General features: G+C 41.6%; 1 protein-coding gene across 1 annotated transcript in view; it reads right to left on the bottom strand.

The window, feature by feature from the left end:
* LOC106610629 (MAM domain-containing glycosylphosphatidylinositol anchor protein 2) overlaps window positions 1-25,946 on the bottom strand; it is a 231,850-nt gene that overhangs the window by 3,863 nt on the left and 202,041 nt on the right. The window contains exons 11-16 of the mRNA XM_045723335.1: window positions 19,978-20,155; window positions 11,732-11,752; window positions 11,237-11,392; window positions 5,711-5,875; window positions 1,015-1,145; window positions 666-765 (exon numbers count right to left, since the gene is read on the bottom strand). Of these exons, the coding sequence (XP_045579291.1) occupies window positions 666-765; window positions 1,015-1,145; window positions 5,711-5,875; window positions 11,237-11,392; window positions 11,732-11,752; window positions 19,978-20,155 (751 nt within the window). The remainder of the gene's footprint in view (window positions 1-665; window positions 766-1,014; window positions 1,146-5,710; window positions 5,876-11,236; window positions 11,393-11,731; window positions 11,753-19,977; window positions 20,156-25,946) is intronic.

The following is a 25,946-nucleotide window of genomic DNA, read 5'->3' as shown; positions in this document are numbered from 1 at the left end:
CAGGTTTTAATGACTCCAACCTAAGTGTATGCAAACTTCCGACTTCAACTGTACATGAAGTATAAGACAATTCCTCAAACAGTTAAGAGGTTCTTTAAACATTACCATTTGTACATTTTTTGGTAGTATTTTCACTGAACCTTGTTTATCAGCAAAGAGACCCAGCCGACAGTCTCAAGTGTACAAGTGAGAAAGCATCTAATGCCTAATATTTCATGGAAGTGGCTGATATCTTCCATTTGGGAGGATACTTAACATGATTTAAAAAGCCATTACCAAGTTAAGTAATATAAGTAATGAGTAAAATAACATTTTCGATTGCATTAAACATCTATCTTTTTTAGGTCAATAAGACAGTAACATTTTCTGGCTTGCATAACATTTAAAAGCAGCTGTTCGATCATTCCCTCTAAAATGTAATTTCACTGACGATACCTGAAACATCCATAAAGAAAAATACAGCGGCATAGCTATACTCTTGGAGAGCAAATGTGAGAGAGCTAACAATAGAGCTCTCTCAGTCCTTGAATTTTAGTTCCCAAGAGGAATGATATAAATGTATATGTTATTATAAGCCTTGCCTCTTCATGGTTGATTGGTTCTGGATGATGTATAGGTCCATGGTTGTCATGGATTCCCAGGTATAAACAAAAAAAAGCACTTACTGTTGGGTGGAGGGTCTTTACATTCTCCTTCCTCAATGGTGACATCATCTATGGCGATATCGCCTTCTATACCCGGACCACGAATTCCTTCCAGAACCAACTACCAAAACGGGATAAGACAGACAAAAACAAAACTTGTTAACATCAACTGCTTAAATGTCTTACTGCTACTAAGTCAATGGCTCATTCTGTGAAACATATACTGTAGCAAAATATATAAGACAAATATTTATATAAGACATGGCATAAGAGGGGAAGCACAGATGAAGGCAGTTTTGTACTTTGTACCTTGGGGCCACCATAGTTCTGCATTGGTGACCCACTGCTCCTCCCAAAGAGTTGTACCCACCTGGAAAGAGGCTATTGGGTGGATGTTGACTTTGGCTTGCTTCCATCGGTCCCCTTGGTTCCCGACCAAGTTCCACAAGGAACTGTCTGAGCCCGAGTGGCCCTTCTGCCGTAGGTACGCGTTCAACGCCCCTAGAGGAGAGAACATCATTCACTTTATGGACAACATGGCAAGCTCAATCAAGCACAGCTTTAGTATTTTAAAGATTTCAAGTACAATTGGAACACAGGTCTGATATCATCGATCATATACGGCCTCATCATGGTAGCACTTATCCTTTTGTGTTGAGACTTTACTCATTATTAATGTATGACCTTATACCATTAACAAAACACATAAAAGCTCATTACTGCAAATACTAAATGTCTCAAGGGGTCCACACATTAACTTTCCCTTATTGAGTGTGGCTTTTACTGAGTGGAATGTATGAATTTGCTAACATAATTTACTCTCAAGGGATGATCAGGAGAGTTAAATCTTGTATGTTTTTTTTTCAGTGCAAACGAGGAGATGCCAAAGTAGACGAGCCGTCAGCTACAATATGCCACATCCCTGTGAGGGGAGCCTTAAGTGGACCTCACTGGATGATCAAAAAGCAACAACGACAGATTCCTGAAAATACCCACTTACTTCAAATGAGAATTCAAAGTCTCTCCACCACTCACTCACTCACTCACTCATTCTGCACCGAATAAAAAAGGACTGAATGCAGGTTGCCTTTCTTTCTCTAACGGAAACCAATGAAAAAGAAAGACAGGTAAGAAGGACACGCCATCAGCCATTTTTGACTCCGGCTGCTGGTTGCTGGTTTCTGAGGCTGAGCAAGCAGAGAAAGAGAGGGCCCATTGAGACCTACGTGGATTAGGTTGACACGTCCTATTCAGAATCCCGACAGCTTTGCGGAGCAGAAAATTGAAGTTGCAGGCATGTCTGGCAGGTCAGAGGACACACCCATCGCTCAGATGCAACTGTCTGACACCGCAACAACAGGATGGCATGAGCAGGGTGTGAGAAGGCAACCTTGGTGACAGAAGCAGGGGAGCCTGACTAGATTTTGATGGATGATAAGGTTATTAATATTCAAATGGAAGGTTTGTAAACACCCAGAAATAGTTTTTTTTTTTTCTTGTGCAGTGTTCAATTTCCATTTCCACCAATGCCCGGGGGGCTTCACATATTCCAGTATGGAAGTGTTACTGAGTGGTTGTCAAATTAAAAAAGAAAGGTGGGAGTACAACTTGAGTGGTAAGCAAACACTTATCTAATCATCAGGGAGGTACCGAACAGGGAAATAGGGGATTTGATTGCAAGTGGATGCTAATGGAAAGCTCTCAGGTGTGTACTTAACAAATCAAACACACTCCATGCTAGATTTGCCTGATGAAATAGCTACAGTGCAGGATTTGCATTAATCCTTGTAATTTACACTACATTACCAAAAGTATGTAGACACCTGCTCGTCGAACATCTCATTCCAAAATCATGGGAATTAATATGGAGTTGGACCCTCTTTGCTGCTATAACAGCCTCCATTCTTCTGGGAAGGCTTTCCACTAGATGTTGGAGACTTGCTCCATTCAGCCACAAGATCATTAGTGAGGTCGGGCACTGATGTTGGGTGATTAGGCCTGGCTCACAGTCGGCATTCCAATTCATCCCAAAGGTGTCGATGGGGTTGAGGTCAGGGCTCTGTGCAGGCCAGTCAAGTTCTTCCACACCGATCTCGACAAAACATTTCTGTATGGACCTCACTTTGTGTATGGGGGCATTGTCAAGCTGAAACAGGAAAGGGCTTTCCCCAAACTATTGCCACAAAGTTGGAAGCACAGAATCATCCAGAATGTTATTGTATGCTGTCGTGTTAAGATTTCCATTCATTGGAACTAAGGGGCCTATCACAAACCATGAAAAACAGCCCCAGGCCATTATTCCTTCTCCACCAAACTTTACAGCTGGCACTATGCATTGGGGCTGGTAGCGTTCTGCTGGCATCCGCCAAACCCAGATTTGTCCATCGGACTGCCAGGTGGTGTAGCATGATTCATCACTCCAGAGAACGCATTTCCACTGCTCCAGAGTCCAATGACGGTGAGCTTTATACCACTCCAGCCGATGCTTGGCATTGCGCATGGTGATCTTAGGCTTGTGTGCGGCTGCTCGGCCATGGAAACCCATTTAATGAAGCTCCCGATGAACAGTTCTTGTGCTGACGTTGCTTCCAGAGGCAGTTTGGAACTCTGTAGTGAGTTTTGCTACGCACTTCAGCACTCGGTGGCCCCATTCTGTGAGCTTGTGTGGCCTACCAATTCGCGGCTGAGCTGTTGTTGCTCCTAGACTTTTCCACTTCACAATAACAGCACTTACAGTTGACCGGGGCAGCTCTAGCAGGGCAGAAATTTGATGAACTGACTTGTTGGAAAGATGGCATCCTATGACGGTGCCACGTTTATAGTCACTGAGCTCTTCAGTAAGGCCATTTTACTGCCAATGTTGGGCTATGGAGATCGCATGTCTGTGTGCTCGATTTTATACACCCGCAGCAACGGGTGTGGCTGAAATCGCGAAATCCACTAATTTGAAGGGGTGTTCACATATTTTTGTATAGTGTACATTTAATTCCTAATAGCACTAAGACAGGGTTCCCCAACTGGCATTTGGGAAGTGGGTGATTTTATGTAAATGGAAAGTGTATTCCCACACATAATAGAGAGATATATGTGATCACATACAAATGTAAGCAAGGTTAGAAATATGATATTGTTTGGGTCAATTTGCAGTCCACAAATTATTTGTAATTGCAGTTGAAGTCAGAAGTTTACATACACATAGGTTGGAGTCATTAAAACTAATTTTTCAACCACTCCACACATTTCTTGTTAACAAAATATAGTTTTGGCAAGTCGGTTAGGACGCCTACTTTGTACATGACACAAGTAATTTTTCCAACAATTGTTTACAGACAGATTATTTCACTCTATCACAACTCCAGTGGGTCAGAAATGTACATACACTAAATTGACTGTGCCTTTAAACAGCTTGGAAAATTCCAGAAAATTATGTCATGGCTTTAGAAGCTTCTGATAGGCTAATTGACAACATTTGAGTCAATTGGAGGTGTACCTGTGAATGTATTTCAAGGCCTACCTTCAAACTCAGTGCCTCTTTGCTTGACATCATGGGAAAATCAAAAGAAATCATCCAAAACCTCCGGAAACAAATTGTAGACCTCCACAAGTCTGGTTCATCCTTGGGAGCAATTTCCAAATGCCTGAAGGTACCATGTTCATCTGTACAAACAATAGTACGCAAGTATAAACATCATGGGACCACGCAGCTGCGGCGTTTAATCAAAAGCTGCGGCGTTTAATGTGGCGTTTAATCAAAAGCTTTGATTTGGGAATTCTAAATTCCAACAGAACAAAGTGTATAAATCAATATCAAATATTTCAATGCCCATGGACACGGGAAAAATGGGTCACCTTTTTTTAACACAAATGCTACCTGATTCAAAGTATGGAATGACCCTGTGTAGTGGTTGTTTAAGAGAGAGATGAACGCACTTTGGTGGGAAAAGTGCAAATCAATCCCAGAACAACAGCAAATGACCTTGTGAAGATGCTGGAGGTACAAACAGGTACAAAAGTATCTATATCCACAGTAAAACTAGTCCTATATCGACATAACCTGAAAGGCCGCTCAGCAAAGAAGAAGCCACTGCTCCAAAACTGCCATAAAAAAGCCAGACTACGGTTTGCAACTGCACATGGGGACAAAGATCGTACTTTTGGAGAAATGTCCTCTGGTCTGATGAAACAAAAATAGAACTGTTTGGCCATAATGACCATCGTTATGTTTGGAGGAAAAAGGGGGAGGCTTGCAAGCCAAAGAACACCCTCCCAACCGTGAAGCACGGGGGTGCCAGCATCATGTTGTGGGGGTGCTTTGCTGCAGAAGGGACTGGTGCACTTCACAAAACAGATGGCATCACGAGGGAGGAAAATTATGTAGATATATTGAAGCAACATCTCAAGACATCAGTCAGGAAGTGAAAGCTTTGTCGCAAATGGTCTTCCAAATGGACAATGACCCCAAGCATACTTCCAAAGCTGTGGCAAAATAGCGTAGGACAACAAAGTCAAGGTATTGGAGTGGCCATCACAAAGCCCTGACCTCAATCCTATAGAACATTTGTGGGAAGAACAGAAAAAGCGTGTGCGAGCAAGGAGGCCTACAAACCTGACTGAGTTACACCAGCTCTGTCAGGAGGAATGGTCCAAAATTCACCCAACTTATTGTGGGAAGCTAGTGGAAGGCTACCCGAAACGTTTGACTCAAGTTAAACAATTTAAAGGCAATGCTATAAAATACTAATTGAGTGTATGTAAACTTCTGACCCACTGGGAATGTGATGAAATAAATAAAAGCTGAAATAAAACATTCTCTCTACTATTATTCTGACATTTCACATTCTTAAAATAAAGTGGTGATCCTAACTGACCTAAGACAGGGAATTTTTAATAGGATTAAATGTCAGGAATTGTGAAAAACTGAGTTCAAATGTATTTGGCTAAGGTGTATGTAAACTTCCGACTTCAACTGTATATTCCGGCCCCCACCTGCTCAAGAAAAAAACAGAAGAAAAAAACCCACCCCCGGCTGAATATAGTTGATGATCACTTCACTAGGGGCACCTTACCTATGTGTTTCCCATACATATGGTAGTAGAAGCCAAAGCAGTAGGTGGGAGCGGCGGTCACAGTCCCATAGGGGCTTTTGGGGGCGACGTTGAATGTGGGGGTCAACAGTCGAGCCTTTTCTCCCTCCAGGCGAGGTCGAGACGTCTCAATGTACATGTAGAAACCTGTATGTTGAAAAAACAACAATCAATGTCCATGTAGAAACCCGTATGATAGCAAAACAACACTGATTAAACATTACATCATACTTTTTGAGAGACCATTACAATTGAGAGACCATTAGAATTCTAAACCAAACAGCAGAGTTCATCTCTCTACCTATAATAACTGCTACAAATCTGTAGCTAAGGCACATGCCGTTAGCAGTCCTTAAACTGTTGTGGTATCGGGAGAGTTTTCTGAACACTGCAGTGCAATTTTCTGACGAGGGAGATGAAAAGTTGAAATTGTGTACAGTGCAATCCATAAAACTGGCTTGCTCTGTGGATACCAATCAGATAAAAAGAGTAATCTTCTTAGAACAAGTTATGTTGGGAATTCAAAAAGCAGATGACTTGAACTGAAAGAAAAACAAACGGACTGGGAAACTTTGAGCCTCGTGTTTCATTGTAAAGCAATGCATTACTTATGACATTATCCATCGTAAAATGCCCTAAAACACAAACAAATGTATCTCGAGGAGTCCCACCATTTAATTGGTTTATTTTAACGGCTGGGGCTTTTGGCATTTAACAAGTGGATGGAATTGTGGGAGATTCTACATTGGGGGAAAAGCTACTGCTAGCTCCCTCAGGCGGTCGTCGATGGGCAGGTAGTGACAGACACTAATATTTCATAATGCTGCACACGGCGCTGCAGATGTCCATCACGGCTCACACACACCCTATAGAGACAGAGCACAAAGAGGAGGAGGAGGAGGAGGAGGAGATGGAGGCAGGTGAAGTGGTACTATACAGCAGGGGAGCATACCCAATTCCAGAAAAGAAAAGTACAAATGGGAACTGCAAAGAAAACTAACATATCACACGCATGACAAGTCTTACAAAGCATTATAAGTGCATCATATACCTGTTGGCTAAGTGTTACCTTCTTTTGCAAGGGTCATGACTGGGGTTAATTGATCGCAATTACGTATGTAGCTACCTTTGTGTATTTACTAGCCTTCCGCTAGACCGGAGAATTCAATAAATCATTTTAATATGAATAAAGGCTTGCTAAATTCAGCATTTTGACATCCTTCCGTCAACCCTGTCAGTGTCACTTCAAGGTAGATTTTAACCCACCCACTCCCAAAACTTCTCCAAGTTTCACCATCATTGTAAAGCCCTAGTTATTTTGTTACTTTGACATTAATTTCTGAAGATCTTTTTTTTATTTCATGTGATTAGCGATTCATTTACATCTGTCCCTGATTTTAAAGTCAACCTTGTTATGTGAACTTAACTCTCATTTTAATATGGTGAAACTATTGTTTTTTTTAAATAATTTTATAAAAAGAAACATTGAACATCTAATAGTCAAATCATAGTAAAAGCAGCTGGTTCATAGCCATTTTCTGGTCTTTTGTGGTGGAAAACTGAGTGGGATGGGCATAGCACGTAGATAGACAGGCTAGAAATTGTTTTAACAGTAAAAACATTTTTGTGAAGCTTGCATTCAATTGCCACTCCCTGTTGCACACAACAAGCTTCCATTCCCCCTGTCACAATGGAATTTATGACTGATTTAAGAAGAAATAATCAACCCTGATATGGACAACCCTGTTACTTTTTTTGGAACTTAATAGGCAAATGGGAATACTTGTTTTTTACGAAGTTGAAAGTGTTCTTTATGACAATGTTAAAATAAGGTGAAATGACCAAGTTACACTTCCACAAAAGGCACTGAATTGGTGGAATGACACAGGTAACATGTAGAGCAGTGGTCACCAACCTTTCCTGAGTCAAGATCACTTTCGCAATCAAAAAGCAAGCTGAGATCTACCGCTCAGATTTTTTTACTTAGAAAATGTAACATTAACCTAATTAAAAACAGTTCTGTAGGAATTACATTTGTGCAGTAGGCCTAAAACATTATCACAGCATATTGGCTATATGCCTGCCAATATTGTTCTTCTCAGACCATATAATATTTTAAAACTATAGCTTTTATAACAAAATAGACCTGTTGGTGTAGCACTTGCGAGGCACAGCTGAGCATAAATTGAAATAATTCGCTTTTTATTTTACTGGACTGATGGTCATGGTGCTTTCAAGACAACTCGGAACAAAAAAAAACGAGGTGAAATCATGACGTAAGTGATCTTCAGGTCGGAAAGTCGGTGCTCTAGAAAGGTACCCGAGTTTCCGACTTGGAATTCCGAGTTGGATGACCGTTCACTCGATTTAGCCACAGAGCTCCCGGTCCGCCAGGTAGGTGGAGTTTGTCTTTTCAGACAAATGAAATGGTAACACTTTTCCTACCCGGTGCGCAGGGCTTCTGAATCAAGTGCACCTACCACCAACAGTGCAACACCAATAAAAACACCAAGCCATCATTGGCTTTTCTACAGAAATGTTTGGTGATCGACTAGGAATGCTTTGATCGACCGGTTGGTGACCACTGATGTAGAGAATACTAAGTACATTTCAAACATTGTTTCAAATATGGATTCCATTCAACAATACACCTGCATAAATGTCCTTGAAATGTTTTCCACATTAATGCACTTGTATACTTGCATGGCTAAAGCGACAGACTGAGGCTGACTCCAGAGTCTGGGGAGGCTCTTTGATGTTGTCGGCATGACACGTCGATAATGAAGGGGGCTGTGCTTTTACAGTGGATGTCTCTCCTCCGTGTCTCTCTTACTCACCAAACACCCACACACTCAGCCACGAGTACCGCCCCCCCTTGCTTTACAACTGATGAGTGTGATAAACAATCAGCGCGATCACTCAAAACTAAGCAAAAACTTATTTTAACGTGGTGGGACTCAATGAGAGTTAAAAGCTTGATTGTGCCACATGGTCTGGTGTCAGCCAGTCCATTTGCATACATCGTCCCTTAGAAATTTACATTTTACATTTACATTTACATTTAAGTCATTTAGCAGACGCTCTTATCCAGAGCGACTTACAAAATGGTGCATTCACCTTATGATATCCAGTGGAACAACCACTTTACAATAGTGCATCTAAATATTTTAAGGGGGGGGGTTAGAAGGATTACTTTATCCTATCCTAGGTATTCCTTAAAGAGGTGGGGTTTCAGGTGTCTCCGGAAGGTGGTGATTGACTCCGCTGTCCTGGTGTCGTGAGGGAGCTTGTTCCACCATTGGGGTGCCAGAGCAGCGAACAGTTTTGACTGGGCTGAGCGGGAACTGTGCTTCCTCAGAGGTAGGGGGGCCAGCAGGCCAGTGGTGGATGAACGCAGTGCCCTTGTTTGGGTGTAGGGCCTGATCAGAGCCTGAAGGTATGGAGGTGCCGTTCCCTTCACAGCTCCGTAGGCAATCACCATGGTCTTGTAGCGGATGCGAGCTTCAACTGGAAGCCAGTGGAGAGAGCGGAGGAGCGGGGTGACGTGAGAGAACTTGGGAAGGTTGAACACCAGACGGGCTGCGGCGTTCTGGATGAGTTGTAGGGGTTTAATGGCACAGGCAGGGAGCCCAGCCAACAGCGAGTTGCAGTAATCCAGACGGGAGATGACAAGTGCCTGGATTAGGACCTGCGCCGCTTCCTGTGTGAGGCAGGGTCGTACTCTGCGAATGTTGTGGAGCATGAACCTACAGGATCGGGTCACCGCCTTGATGTTAGTGGAGAACGACAGGGTGTTGTCCAGGATCACGCCAAGGTTCTTAGCACTCTGGGAGGAGGACACAAGGGAGTTGTCAACCGTGATGGCGAGATCATGGAACGGGCAGTCCTTCCCCGGGAGGAAGAGCAGCTCTGTCTTGCCGAGGTTAAGCTTGAGCTGGTGATCCGTCATCCACACTGATATGTCTGACAGACATGCAGAGATGCGATTCGCCGCCTGGTTATCAGAAGGGGGAAAGGAGAAGATTAATTGTGTGTCGTCTGCATAGCAATGATAGGAGAGACCATGTGAGGATATGACAGAGCCAAGTGACTTGGTGTATAGCGAGAATAGGAGAGGGCCTAGAACAGAGCCCTGGGGGACACCAGTGGTGAGAGCGCATGGTGCGGAGACAGATTCTCGCCACGCCACCTGGTAGGAGCGACCTGTCAGGTAGGACGCAATCCAAGCGTGGGCCGCGCCGGAGATGCCCAACTCGGAGAGGGTGGAGAGGAGGATCTGATGGTTCACAGTATCAAAGGCAGCAGATAGGTCTAGAAGTATGAGAGCAGAGGAGAGAGAGTTAGCTTTAGCAGTGCGGAGAGCCTCCGTGACACAGAGAAGAGCAGTCTCAGTTGAATGCCCAGTCTTGAAACCTGACTGATTAGGATCAAGAAGGTCATTCTGAGAGAGATAGCAGGAGAGCTGGCCAAGGACGGCACGTTCAAGAGTTTTGGAGAGAAAAGAAAGAAGGGATACTGGTCTGTAGTTGTTGACATCGGAGGGATCGAGTGTAGGTTTTTTTCAGAAGGGGTGCAACTCTCGCTCTCTTGAAGACGGAAGGGACGTAGCCAGCGGTCAAGGATGAGTTGATGAGCGAGGTGAGGAAGGGGAGAAGGTCTCCGGAAATGGTCTGGAGAAGAGAGGAGGGGATAGGGTCAAGTGGGCAGGTTGTTGGGCGGCCGGCCGTCACAAGACGCGAGATTTCATCTGGAGAGAGAGGGGAGAAAGAGGTCAAAGCACAGGGTAGGGCAGTGTGAGCAGGACCAGCGGTGTCGTTTGACTTAGCAAACGAGGATCGGATATCGTCAACCTTCTTTTCAAAATGGTTGACGGAGTCATCCGCAGAGAGGGAGGAGGGGGGGGGAGGGGGAGGAGGATTCAGGAGGGAGGAGAAGGTAGCAAAGAGCTTCCTAGGGTTAGAGGCAGATGCTTGGAATTTAGAGTGGTAGAAAGTGGCTTTAGCAGCAGAGACAGAAGAGGAGAATGTAGAGAGGAGTGAGTGAAAGGATGCCAGGTCCGCAGGGAGGCGAGTTTTCCTCCATTTCCGCTCGGCTGCCCGGAGCCCTGTTCTGTGAGCTCGTAGTGAGTCGTCGAGCCACGGAGCAGGAGGGGAGGACCGAGCCGGCCTGGAGGATAGGGGACAGAGAAAATCAAAGGATGCAGAAAGGGAGGAGAGGAGGGTTGAGGAGGCAGAATCAGGAGATAGGTTGGAGAAGGTTTGAGCAGAGATGTCAAACAACAATTATAGATTTGGCAATCAAATTTTTGAAAGTACCAACGTTAGTTGCAAATGATCAGCAAAGCGATTTTGCAATAACCAATCGACTTCCTGATATGTCATCCCATCATTGTCCACTACATGAGAGCAGAACAGAATGGAGAAATTAGTTGAAAGATATAGAGCCCAGTGTTGTGTATTCTTGGGTAAGAGTGTGCATGTGTGTGTGTATATTTGTGTGTGTGCTAACTTTGCTTGGAGCCCGCTCGGTCACTGCTGGGCCCGGTGTTGGGCGTGTACTTGGTGTCTCTGGTGGCGGCGCTGTGTCGGGTCCAGTCAAAGTCATCCGTCTTGTCTTGGGTGAACATACACACGGCCTCATCTTCAAAGCTGCACTGGAACTCTCCTGGTGGGGAAGACACACAGAGAATACATTCAGATGCTACTGCACAGGTCAGGAAAAATAGATGTTATGCATTTTCAAACACGTTACTACAGATTACAAAAGGGGCTTAAAATGCATTATGAAGAATGTATTAATAGGTAATAATGTTGGACATTAAGGACCTGTGTATTACGATTGATGATTAACATTAATAAACTGTGTATTACATATTAAAACTCTTCACTTCTTTGTATTTATCTATGGCCTGTGTTAACTAAAATATTATGGTTGGCTTGGCTTATTAAATATTTCGATCAAAATGCCTAAGGTAGTCATAGCATTCATAGGAGTGATACTTACTCAAGTGAGGGTTGACTGGTGCTGAAAGAAAAAACAAAAGAGACAAATCATTTAGGTGTTCAAACTTCTGAAAGGAATGCCTGCGTTTAAGACTTAATTTCTACTCTCTTTAAAAGTGTTGTGTGGAAATATAAAAATGAAGAACTACTTTGTTTGTCCCCGCAGTCTAATTTGCGGCAAAGTTCAAGGGAGTAGTGATGTGCCATCGTTCCCTCTTATCATCTGGAGAGAGAGAGGGCTTATATACTGCAGAGGTCTAATGGAAGAGAGGAAGCACAATGCTCAAGTGAACTATACAGACCTGCATCTTTCTTAATTTAATTCACCACCTTCCCTATCTGCGCTCGCCAGGAACAGCGGCTGAGTCCTTCCCCAATCCCAATGAGGGCAGAACTGCATGCTGGGCAGAGGTTTCGCAACAATGTGCCGTGGAGATAGTTGACCTGAAATTGATCCCAATTTCAACCAATCAACTCCCAGAACCTAATCTGTAGAGAAAGCATTCTTTAAGCACAGTAGGAGTTTGGGAGATGTATTCAGGCTGTAAACTTTCACGGTGAGCCGTCTGCACTAGAGTAAACAGTGTGTCCATTTGGTGGTGTAACAGATCAGTGCGGCCCAAGAGAAGTACAGCCACAGGCCCATTGAATAGACTAATAAGGAATTATCAGATATTTATTTTACCTTTATTTAACTAGGTAAGTCAGTTAAGAACAAATTCTTATTTACAATGACGGCCTAGGAACAGTGGGTTAACTGCTTTGTTGAGGGGCAGAACGACAGATTTGTACCTTGTCAGCTCGGGGATTCGATCTTGCAACCGAGTCCAACGCTCTAACCACTATACTACCTGCCTGATATGACCAGAACGCAAAAACAATAACACATTCGAAAAACAAAAACAACAGCAGATGTTCAAGGGAAGAAGCTGCTATTATTAAAATGACGTCTGTACAAAATAAATTGCATAGAAATTATCCCATTGTAAAGAGAACCGCCAATTGATTTATTTCATATTGAGGATTAAATATGAAAATACATGCACCGGCATCAAATGATTGTCATTTGGGCAACTGTATAATATGGAGGTGTGGGTGGGTGGTTTTGTGGCAAATCGCATCAGATTTTCATTATTTTCCCATTTTTTACATATATTTCCCCCTTTCAGAGCTGCAATATTGAAGCCAATTATGCATCGGGAAGTTTCACTTCCCCCACTACTAAACCACCCAGCTGTTTCCAAATTGAGTGAGGAGGAGGTCGCCTTGGTGGAGAGGAGCAGATGCTGCTAGTTTGGAAACATGCTCTGCATTAGCACTGACTCTAATTGATAGGCTCTGTGCACTCGGTGCAGCAAGACAGCAATTAGGACTACAGAGGCAGGGAGGGGTGTAGGGAGGAAATAGGCTGGTGGGCGACGGTGGAAAACGCACATTTTCTCAACATCGTTAAATACACATTCAAATTGGTGCATCGCTCTTTCGCTCGTCGTGTAGGATAGACTACATATCTGGAAGACTTAGGTAGTTGCACGAACACATTTCAGTACATTCTGCTTTTCTCTTGTAGGCGTCACTTCATGAGACCATCTGAATATCCTTGTATTCTTTATCAAACAGCTGCTGTACAATATTTACAGTGTGATCAAGAAGTAAACACGATTCTTGAGGCTAAAGTTGCTCAGAGAAAAACACATACTGTAACTCTAACACCAACAACTTGTGGTTACGAAAGATGATCCAGTGTATCACACTGAAGTGGCTGCCCTGGCATGTCCTCGGGCCTTGAATGCTGTTATCCAGAGGACACAATTGTACGCAGTGCCACTGCACGTTGGAATCGAAAGGTGCAATGCTAGTATGCTACTGTACATATATGGGACGTCAGAATCATATCTCCATACATTTCTGAGCAATTACCTCCAGTCATACATGATTATTATCTACACTCATCTAACAACACTAAACGCACACCGCTGTACTACAGTATATTTCTGTGAGAAATAATGCTCAACTAGCCAGGTCCCAGACCTGCTTGTGTTGTCTTGCCAAGTCCTATGAACACAAACAGATCTGGCACCAGGATAATGCTCATCATCTTCTTACAGAATCCAAGGTCAATTCATTTAAGGCTTACTACACAAGCACTGTTAGCCTAGCTAAATTCTTTCTCAGAGCAATGACAATCTGGGGCATTGTCTTAGGTCAGATCTGTCTTGTAGAACGTTGATCCAAATTTGGGGATTCCAGAGCATCTGCCATTCAAAAATTAAAACATAGTTCCTATTTTTTGATAGTCATACAAGAGTGCGGTGATATCTATGAAACAGGCAGAATAGATAGCAAAATTACATGACAGTGATTTAATATACTGCTCAAAAAAATAAAGGGAACACTTAAACAACACAATGTAACTCCAACTCAATCACACTTCTGTGAAATCAAACTGTCATTGAGACCATTAAATATATTTAAAACAATGGTAGAAGAGAGTGTAGTTCTGTTCAGTTTATCGCTAACCTTATCACAGGGACTTTGAAGCACTAACTTACATGCATGCTGATCTTGGAATAAATTGACGATAGCAAAGATTCCATCTTTGACGACGCCACATAAATGGAATAGGTACTAGCTAGCTTAATAGTTAATATTTGTGCGCTAGCTCTGCATATTCAGCTAGTGTGTGTGCGCGATTGACTGGATTAACCTCACGCCAGTTACGTTCATTGAGTCTCTACGTTACCTCGCAAGCTAAGGAACTGGCAGTGGATCAAACCATTGTGAGGCAAAGGGTGGGGGGGGGGTCGCAATCTTTTGAAACTTAAAAACGAGCTATTAACCTCTTGGCGTTTCCCTAGGATAGGGGGCGCTAAAGCGATTTTTGAGAGGGCCATCACCATTATGATGCCGACGCCCCTGGTTACCCTCCCCTTTCGAAACGTTTTGAAACACAATGCAATCGTCCCCCTCGAATCTTATTGGCTCTCTTGTTGAAAAACGCCCTGAAGATTTATGTTATACAACGTTTGACATGTTTGAACGAACCTAAATGGGAAAAAAATGCATTTTATCGAAATGGCTGTCCCGTGGCCGACGGAAGTTTTGGAGCAGCCTTCAGACAAGAACAAGCTCTTGGAACATAAAGGAGTATTTTTTTCGAACGAAAATACATTTGTTGTGGACCTGGGATTCCTGGAAGTGCTTTCTGATGAAGACAACCAAAGGTAAGGGATTATTGACAATAGTATACAAGACTAGATGTGATATACGATTGTTCCAAGATGGCGCTGACCTGTAACGTTAGCCTATTTTTCAGAGTATCGCATCCCCTTTCATCGCAAAGTATGATTACCCAGTAAAGTTCATTTTAAATCTGGCATTACAGGTGCTATCAAGAGATATTCATCTATAAATCTTAGAATGACGATATTACATTTTAAAAATGTTTTCGAATAGTAATTTAGTAAATTGTAGCTCTGTTTCATCGGATGCATTTGAGGGAAAATAGTTAGTCAACGTTACGCACCGATGTAAAATGCTGTTTTTGTATGTAAATATGAACTTTATCGAACAAAAGAATGCATGTATTGTGTAACATGATGTCCTAGGTGTGTCATCTGATGAAGATTGGCAAAGGTTAGTGCTGCATTTAGCTGTTTTTTGGTTATTTGTGATGCATGTGGTTGGTCGGAAAATGGCTATGTGGCTACTTTTACGATATACTCCTCTAACATAATCTAATGTTTTGCTTTTGCTGTAAAGCCTTTTTGAAATCGGACAACGTGGTTCGATTCAGGAGAGGTGTATCTATAAAACGATATAATTTTAATTTTTTTTGTAATTTTTTGTATTATTAAATTTTGTTATGCTAATGGCGATATTATTTTTCGCTGGATGTGCGGGACGGAGGTCGCACAGGGGTTAAGTGTCTATAATCAGCACAATTGCTTTCATTGCGTATTATTAATATTATTTAAATTACATAGTTATGTTTCAGTGATATATTGAGGGGGACAAATCATATTTTTCCCAGGATGGGGGGGTCGTGTCCCCCCCGGGATTTCCGCCCCTGCATACAGGCACGTGGAGGCCACACGCACTACTGAGCCTCATTTTGACTTGTTTTAAGGACATTACATCAAAGTTGGATCAGCCTGTAGTGTGGTTTTCCACTTTAATTTTGAGTGTGACTCCAAATCCAGACCTCCATGGGTTGATAAATTGGATTTCCACTGATTATTTTTGTGTGATTTTGTTGTCAGCACATTCAACTATGTAAAGAAAAAAGTATTTAATAAGATTATTTCATCCATTCAGATCTAGGATGTGTTATTTTAGTGTTCCCTTTATTTTTTTGAGCAGTGTACTTTCCAATTCAATTTGCAAGAAAATAAAAACAAAATTGTGGCTAGGCCCTGCTAAAATTATTTGCAACCACTAACATTGGGGTCAGTTGAGCGCAGCAGCAGATGAGCTGACGGGAAGCTACTGACTTGTGGCAGAACAGGCTGCGCTAGCGGCTTTATTGTGATAAAATAATGTTGCTAAAGTAGCTTTCTAGCTAACTTATGGAGGAAGCATTTGGTGTTCAGCATTGAATGTGTACAGGTTAGCTTCCTATTCATATGAAGTGACTAGCTAAGAATTGCTTTAGCAAGCTAATGGACACATTTAAGCTAGTTGTCATGCACATGGTCAAACTCCAGAAATACTGGCAGAATAGAAGCTCTATCTGGGCTCCCGAGTGGCACTGCGGTCTAAGGCACTCCATCTCAGTGCTTGAGGCGTCACTACAGACACCCTTGGTTTATATTCCAGGCTGTATCACAACCGGCCGTGATTGGGAGTCCCATAGGACGGCGCACAATTGGCCCAGCGTCGTCCGGGTTATGCCGGTGTAGGCCGTCATTGTAAATAAGAATTTGTTCTTAACTGACTTGCCTACTTAAATAAAGGTTACATAAAAAATGTAATCATCTGATATAAGACAATGAATCTGAACAGTGAAATAATGTATTGCTGTATTCCCTATATAGGCTACTTGCAATAATCTCCCTGTCTAGCTTGCTTTCAAAGGCCCCTTCACCAAGCAATGTTTCTGATCTATGATTACAGCAACTTAAGCTCTGCCCGGTGATATACAACTAAAATGGTATCTAACGTTTTCTAATGATGTACAGCAGTAGCCTATCTGATGCTAAACCAACTAATGGTTTTGTCATCAAGCTCAGTATAATTTCTTAGTTTAAGAGCCTGTGTACAGTGTCAAGGAATAAACAAAGGCAGGAAAGTTTGGGAACAAGTTTGAAGGTGCCCTTTGGAGGAGCTCATTGATGTTTCCTCATGCAATGAAAATGCAATTACTAATGTATAATATAATAACAAGTTAATACAATGTTGTTAGAAGGGTAATTACAGTGTAAAGTCTTGCTACACAGGTATAATGTGCAACCAAAAGTGATTCAAGGCACTCCTCAGATTTTAAACTGTAGTGATTAAAACAGTATCGAGGTTCTGGTTTATAAAATTAACAAATATGCAAAAAGAGGTCATTTGATGTTAGTGTGCATTGTGTAATCTTGATGCAACTCACGCAGAGGGAGATTAAACGTTTCAGGTCTGATAAATTTGGAGGAATCATCTGTTGATTGTCAGATAATCTGCAAATCATTGAAGTACAATGTTGTATCACTGGAGAAAAACACGAAAATAAATCTCAATATTTCAGGTCACGGTATCATCTTATGTGAACAATCATGTGTAAGAATGTTTTCTCTCATATTCAAATAAATGTTATCCACAGGCCCTTAGTGTGTGTGTGAGTTTTGAGCATTTTATTGTATAATATGAGATGACTGAGCAATTATATTTTCCCCCATTGGTTTGCCAATTTGTTTGGCACCATCCGAGCATGCATTTGAACTGCAGCCATTGCAAATCTTGTTTAACAAACACAACTCAACCTTTGCCACAGGTCGTAACTGCCGGCTTAATAGCTCTATAAGACAAACTCATTGAAAGGAGAACCAACAGGCACATTCAAAGATGAATATTAATCTCAATAAGTCACATGTCAGTCTTACTAGGGGAGTAAGGGAATAGTCGTACATTAACTTACAAACATTCCCTTACCAATGTCCTTAGTGGTTGTATAAATTGTATTTGGAGAGTTTAATATAGCCTAAATAATTGTATGAGGAGGATAAGGGTCTCATACTGGTCATTACAGTATAGACATTCCTGTATACAATAAAATGTGCTTTCCCATGGGCTTAAAACTGTACACCGATGGGTTAAGTGTGTCACTGCTTCAACGGCGACCTTTCGAGTCCTGATGTTGTAGTTGCACCACAACCTATGGTCACACGGGACCTTAAACACTGTTAAGAGGAGACCGTAGAGTAGAGGTTGAAATGTCAAGTCAGGCGTGCCTGTCAGTATGGGCAACAACCATAACATGGATACAGCATATAGCATCGTCTCAAACTACAGGTCTGCAGGCCACAAATAAGCACCTTGGGGGCTGATGTGGGCCGAGGGCCGGGAGTTTCAGACCTCTAAAATGGAACATATAGCATACTCCCCCCCTAAAAACAGGATAATAAGTGGGTGGATGGAGCAATGCACTCTAGTGCTGCTATTACCTCACCTCACCTGGGCGCAGAGAACACATAATTAGAGAAAATAGGCTGGAAGCATCTAATTAGTGCATAAGGTCAGTGAACTGTTGTGTTTGCTTGCTAGTCAGAGCAACTCGTCACCAGACTGTAATTTTGTGTTTCTATGGGGTGGAAATAGCTGGCTGCGTGTGTGCGTGCATACTTCACATGCTAGGGCTGACAGCTGTAGGTTTGCACCAGGCGTGGATTTCAAAGGGTGGCACTAGCATAGACCCAGGCTAGGCTATTCATACCTGGGAGAAAAAGGTCTCAAAACCTGGACAGAATTGTTTATTGTGTTGTAGTGCTGCACTACAAGGGCTTCCATCTGTGTTGGTGTTGAAGCATTGAAGCAATGCTCAGGCTGTAATTCTAATTCCGCAGCCTGTTGTCCAGTCTTGAAAGGAGTTAATTTGTTGAACAGGTGGATTGGGCAGACATTTTCTGTGACTCTTTTCATTCCTTTTGTAAGAATGTACCAAAAAGAGGATGGATTGAGACAAATCAGTAAATGAGAGTGAAAGATAGATAAACACTAGTTAAATAGACAATGATTCTTCTCTGATGTGGAACGTTGTCTACATAAAGACCAGTAATAACAGATAGGTAATTCAAATCCGCCCCCCAACTACATTAAAATTGCATTTCATTCAAAATTCCTTTAAGTTTGTACCCTCGGCTGAAATCCTTCATGGATGACTCCTGATACTTTTAAGTTTGTCTGCCCGTCCACGATGATAATGCTTTACTTCCTCCTTTTAAATATGAACACTTTTACTCAGTCAGTGACCTATGTAATTATATTTTCCTAACCAGTAGGGGTCCCTATTATCATAGAAATACTCACAAAATATGACAGCGTCTGAGTGGCTCTTACTGTGATATTTTCTTCAAGCCATGTTTACATGACTGTGTAATTATGACAACATCCATACAGGGCTAGGATAGGACCTAGTAATCAATGCTAATAGTCTACATCAGGGGTGTCAAAATACATTTTCTCCCGGGTACGCATATGGTCTTCAATGAGGTCCGGAGAGCCGCACTGAAAATGTGTTATATTTCCACGCCATCAAAATTTCAAAAACATAGTCCTCTATCAAATTTTTTTAATTTAATTTTTGACACTCACTGACTGTCCATCTTTCCTTTAGTTGATTATTAGCGAGCTGGACACAGTCGAGAAACTGTATGAATGTAGGTCCATTATCATTTCGACACAGATTTGGTTTTGGTCATTTTAAAGTATATTGAGTTTGTCTCACCCCCATTTTTTTGTATTTTTTTTTGACTCAAACCAGCCTGCCATATGTTTGACACCCATGGTCTACATAGAACATTATGCCCATGTTACATATGGCGCTAGTCCTTGCTGAAGAACATTCTGTCTTTACAGTACAATGCTGAGGGTCACATACATTGTGTACAATATACAATACATGGCCATGCTAGTCCCTACTGAAGAACATAGTCTGTACAATGCTGAGGGTCAAGTACATTAGTATACTACAATACAAAATTGTGAGCATACACAGCATCTAGTTGGACAGTATGTACAGTCCAACTAGACAGAATGATTTCTGCTCACCACTGTATCTGATGATTCTGTCTGTGGAGTCTCCCTCTCCGAAGCGTGTGATGGGGGTGAGGCGGACCAGGTAGGCCTCGGGCTTGATGAGTTCCGTCAGGTTGTGGGTGATCAGCTCGCCCTTGGCAATTGCTCCCTCCATGGGGATCTCCTGCTCCCACCACCTTGACTGGCCCGTCTAGACAAAACAGGATTTTTTGGAAAAATCATTAGAATCCCCTTTTGTAATGTTTTTTTTTTTTTTACACATAGGCCAACCTGACCACATTATAATCAATTCCCATTGATCCCCTTTCTGAACTCAAGGTCAAAGAAAACATCCTTAAAATCCATACTATTAGACAGTGGTGGAAAAAGTACTAAATTCTCATACTTGAGTAGAAGTAAAGATACCCTAATAGAAAATAACTCAAGTAAAAGTAAGTCACGCAGTAAAATACTACTTGAGTAAAAGTTTGAAAGTATTTGGTTTTAAATATACTTAAGTATCAAAAGTAAATGTAGTTGCTAAAATATACTTAAGTATCAAAAGTAAAAGTACAAATAATAAAAAATTCCTTATATTAAGCAAACCAGACGGCACAATTTGTATTTTATTTACAGATAGACAGGGTCACACTCCAACATCATTTAAAAACAAAGCATTTGTGTTTGGTGAGTCCACCAGATCAGAGGCAGTCTGTCTGGTGTTAGCTAGTGTAACCGATGTGAAATGGCTAGTTAGTTAGCGGTGGTGCGCGCTAATAGCGTTTCAATCGGTGACGTCACTCGCTCTGAGACTTGAAGTAGGGTTGCCCCTTGCGTTGCAAGGGCCGCGGCTTTTGTGGCGCGATGGGTAACGATGCTTCGTGGGGTGTCAGTTGTTGATGTGTGCAAGGGTCCCTGGTTCGAGCCCAGGTTGGGGCGAAGAGAAGGACGGAACCTACACTGTTACACTAGTTACTGGCTAGCTAGGTCTTCATCTGTCTGGTGTTAGCTAGTTACTGGCTAGCTAGGTCTTCAGCCAGCATGGAACAAAAAGGGGGGTAAGGGTCATTCTAAACTCCAATGCAGTTGTCAAGTCAACACATCCGTCAGTGCTGCTGTGAACCACATCACAAGAGACATGCCAAATGGGAGATGCATATCAAAAAAATCATTATCCACGTTTCTATCCACAGTTTCTTTTGCGATTAAAGCCATACCGTATAAAAAAAATTACGTCAGCTGTGATGGAAACAGGTAGTTTTGGTACAATTTTATAAATGCTGAGAGATCATTTGTTCGTTCAACATGGTGGGATCTTTTTGTGTCGGTAAAATTAATTATGCGAGAAATGGCGGTGGAAATATTGATATAACAACCATCAAAATAAAGTAAACTTGGAGTCACGCGATGACATGGTGTGTGGTCCTCCCAATGCAGTTTATTAGGCTACAGATGAATTAAGTTATGATGAACTTCACAGGGTTGTGAAAGTGCAAGGTGATCTTGATGCTCCTTTCCAATAAATAGAGGGTATTATTCTGGTGACATTTTGATCGATGCTTGACTGTAGTGAAGTAAAAGGAAAAGTTGGCAAAAATATAAATAGTAAATCAAAGTACAGATACACAAAAAAATGACTTAAGTAGTACTTTAAAGTATTTTTACTTAAGTACTTTACACCATTGCTAATAGAATACATTTTTTATTTAACCTTTATTTAACTAGGCAAGTCAGTTAAGAACAAATTCTTATTTACAATGACGGCCTACTGGGGAACAGTGGGTTAACTGCCTTGTTCAGGGGCAGAATGACAGATTTTTACCTTGTCAGCTCGGGGATTCGATCCAGCAACCCAACGCACTAACCACTAGGCTACCTGCCGCCCCATATTTAATGAATTACGTATTTTGCAAGGAAGTGCAACCATCACTACAGCCTCCAAAACACTTGATCTTAGTCCCATCTACCATATAGTCAGACCAAACCTCTGATTTAACAGCATTATCCAATAAGTTAAGTTGGATTTCAATTGTATTTCCTTAAATCCTTGTGTTCTCCGTCCCTTGATCACGGATATACAATTGAGATTCTCCCAAGTTTGCCCTCACTTAGCTGTATGTTAGTTTGTGTGATTCTGGAGGAATATCAAGTGAAGACAACCCCTAGAGACTGGGGCTACGTCACAATTCTCTGCCCTTTTCTCCAAGTGTGCACTTGCACACTTCCAGTCAAGAATTGAAAAAATGGTGGAATCTCTCTCCAGCCAATACTTACATCAATCTAAGATTGTTTTATTCATGATGGGAAGTGCAGACTTGGGGATAAGGGTGGACAATCAGGACGCAACCTGGGAGTCTTCACATGGCCTCTGCTTCCCTCCTTAGAACACCCCACCCAGCCCAGGTTTTCAATGTCTCAGAGCTGTGAATCACTACATGCCCAGCTAGCACATTTGGTTCCTTGGAAGTTGTGGGAACGAAGCCATACATTTCCTGACCGTAAATCTGAAAGTTGTTTAACGTTCTGAAAACAGCAGTGAAAATGTTGCCTGTTCTGGGAACGTTTATTTTTATGTTGCAGGGAGGTTCTGAGAAAATTGTATTAACGTTTTGACAACGGAAATGTTAGGTTATTTTGAGTTATTATTTTTATAACTTCCTTAACTTTCACTGAATGTTTCAATAAGACTTAATAACACGGCTAGCTTATTTTGGGTTATCTTTTTTGAACTCCAACCACAGATAGGCATTAGTCATACGAACACATGTATTTTTTATTGTGACATGGCATCAGTGCGATATGAACCTATGATCTTCTGTTTTCTGTCTATGGAATTACTCCACTGCGCCACCAGAATAGAGCAAGCATGACATGTTTTTTTATGCCAACTGTTCCCTGTTCCTGGAGAGCTACCCGCCTGTAGGTTTTCGCTCCAACCCCAGTTATAACTAACCTGATTCAGCTTATCAGACAGCTAAGCACTAGAATCAGGTGTGCTAGATTAGCGTTGGAGCGAAAACCTATAAAACGGTAGCGCTCCAGGAACAGAGTTGGAAAGCCCTGGTCTATTCAAACAGACCCCATTTCAAAGGAAACAAACACTCATTAAGATCAGATGGGCGTGTCCAACACACCTAAACTCACAACTAGATAGAAGATAGTTTTGTTGATTGCGATAATGGAACGCTTAAGTATTCAAATAACATTCTTAGAATGTTCTCTGAACGTTGCTAAAGTCTTTTATGGATAGTTTTGTTAACGTTCTTGGAACAATTTGAGAACATGTCTTTAAATAGAACCATGAGGAAACCTGTAGGAAACGTTCTAATGAAGTACTGAAATTCCCACAGAAGAACATTGTTTCTTAACGTTCTCTGAACTATTTGAGAACATTCCCAATATTAAACCAGTTAGAGAACGTTCCTAGAACATTAAAAACATTTAAATTAAATGTAACCATGTTTGTACTTTTAGGAAACGTTCTGTTAAAGTAATGAAACACCAAGGTTTTGTCATGTTCCTTAAATATGCTGAGAATGTTCCAAAGCCAAGCTATCTATCCTGCACCAAAGGTCATACTCCCAAGACATGCTAGCCTCTCACCATAACCAATAACAGGGGAGGGTAGCATTTTTTTGGGGGGGTATGATATTTATGCCTCTAGCTTTCTTACTCATCATTATTCATTCATGATTATCTGTAATCATGGTAGCATCCACATTAATGTAGAAATGATTAGAAACATATTCCATTCTACATAATCATTGTATAATTTCAAATCCAAAGCCAAAACAACAAAACAATTGTCACTGTCCAAATACTTTTGGACCTTTCTGTATATGACCACACTTGTACTGTACACTCTGTTGTACAGTACTGTCTATCACTATGGCTTTTTATTTCTGTCTTTCTTACAAATAACACAGCCTGCCAAGAAACATATTGTGAAACTTCATAATGAATTGACCCACAGTTTTCAGTTAATTACAAATGGCACCTCAACATAATGAAAAGTGTTGTTTCCAGACATAATCAAAGACATTAACAAATGCATTTGAACATAACAAGCAGGCAGATGCGCGCACACACACACACACACGCACACACACACTACAGCTGCAATGACGACAATAGACTATTACTGCAGAGAAGATAAGAAATCTGTTCATGAATAGGTGACAATTATGAAATTGACAAACATGCTAAAGTGCAAAGACACCTAATTGGAACTGTGGTGCAACCGTGTTGGAAGCATTGAGACATGATAGGACGCTTTAGCGTTCTGAAATTCCCACCTGCATTGAAAACAAGTTGTACAAAAGAAACGTACAGTTGAAGTCGGAAGTTTACATACACCTTAGCCAAATACATTTAAACTCAGTTTTTCACAATTCCTGACATTTAATCCTAGTAAAAATGCCCTGTTTTAGGTCAGTTAGGATCACCACTTTATTTTAAGAATGTAAAATGTCAGAATAATAGTAGAGAGAAGGATTTATTTCAGCTTTTTATTTCTTTCATCACATTCCCAGTGGGTCAGAAGTTTACACACACTCAATTAGTATTCGGTAGCATTGCCTTTAAATTGTTTAACTTGAGTCAAACGTTTCGGGTAGTCTTCCACAAGCTTCCCACAATAAGTTGGGTGAATTTTGGCCCATTCCTCCTGACAGAGCTGGTGTAACTGAGTCAGTTCTGCAGGCCTCCTTTCTCGCACACGCTTTTTCAGTTCTGCCCACACATTTTCTATGGGATTGAGGTCAGGGCTTTGTGATGGCCACTCCAATACCTTGACTTTGTTGTCCTTTAGCCAGTTTTCCCCAACTTTGGAAGTATGCTTGGGGTCATTGTCCATATGGAAGACCCATTTGTGACCAAGCTTTAACTTCCTGACTGATGTCTTGAGATGCTGCTTCAATATATCCACAAAATCTTCCTCCCTCATGATGCCATCTATTTTGTGAAGTGCACCAGTCCCTCGTGCAGCAAAGCACCCACACAACATGATGCTGCCACCCCCATGCTTCGCGGTTGGGATGGTGTTCTTCAGCTTGCAAGCCTCCCCCTTTTTCCTCCAAACCTAACAATGGTCATTATGGCCAAACAGTTCTATTTTTGTTTCATCAGACCAGAGGACATTTCTCCAAAAAGTACGATATTTGTCCACATGTGCAGTTGCGAACCGTAGTCTAGCTTTTTTTATGGGGGTTTTTGGAGCAGTGGCTTCTTCCTTGCTGAGCGCCCTTTCAGGTTATGTCGATATAGGACTCATTTTACTGTGGATACAGATACTTTTGTACCCGTTTCCTCCAGCATCTTCACAAGGTCCTTTGCTGTTGTTCTGGGAGTGATTTGCACTTTTCCCACCAAAGTACGTTCATCTGTAGGAGACAGAACGCATCTCAATAAATTTGTGGAGTGGTTGAAAAACGAGTTTACATGACTCCAACCTAAGTGTATGTAAACTTCAACTGTATCTTCAAATCAAATATTAAAAGGAATAATTTAAAGCATGTAGGTTTTAATCTACAAACTCTCGCTGTCTTAGTTCCCTTGTTGGTTTCTTTGTCGAACGATTCATCTAGAACCAGCTAAGCATGTCAAATTAAACTCACCACCACCACTCCCTCGGTCCTCAGGTACTTAGAAAAGTATACCAGTGCATTAGTCAAAAGAGATGAGTCTCAAAATCATAGGCTTAATATGAGTACAATATATACAGTGCCTTCAGAAAGTATTCATACTCCTTGACTTATTCCACATTTTCTTGAGTTACAGCCTGAATTCAAAATGGATTGAATAGATTTTTTTCTCACCCATCTACACACAACACCCTATAATGAGGGAAAAGATGTTTTAAGAAATGTTTGCAAATATATTGAAAATGAAATACAGAAATATCTAATTTACATAATTGTTCACACCCCTGAGTCAATGCTTTGTAGAAGCACCTTTGGCAACAATTACAGTCTTTCTGGGTAAGTCTCTAAGAGCTTTCCACA

The sequence above is a fragment of the Salmo salar genome, chromosome ssa09 (genome assembly GCF_905237065.1).
Source record: "Salmo salar chromosome ssa09, Ssal_v3.1, whole genome shotgun sequence".
Classification (NCBI taxonomy): domain Eukaryota; kingdom Metazoa; phylum Chordata; class Actinopteri; order Salmoniformes; family Salmonidae; genus Salmo; species Salmo salar.
Note: the sequence above shows the minus strand (reverse complement) of the source record. Positions and strands in the feature narration are given on the sequence as shown.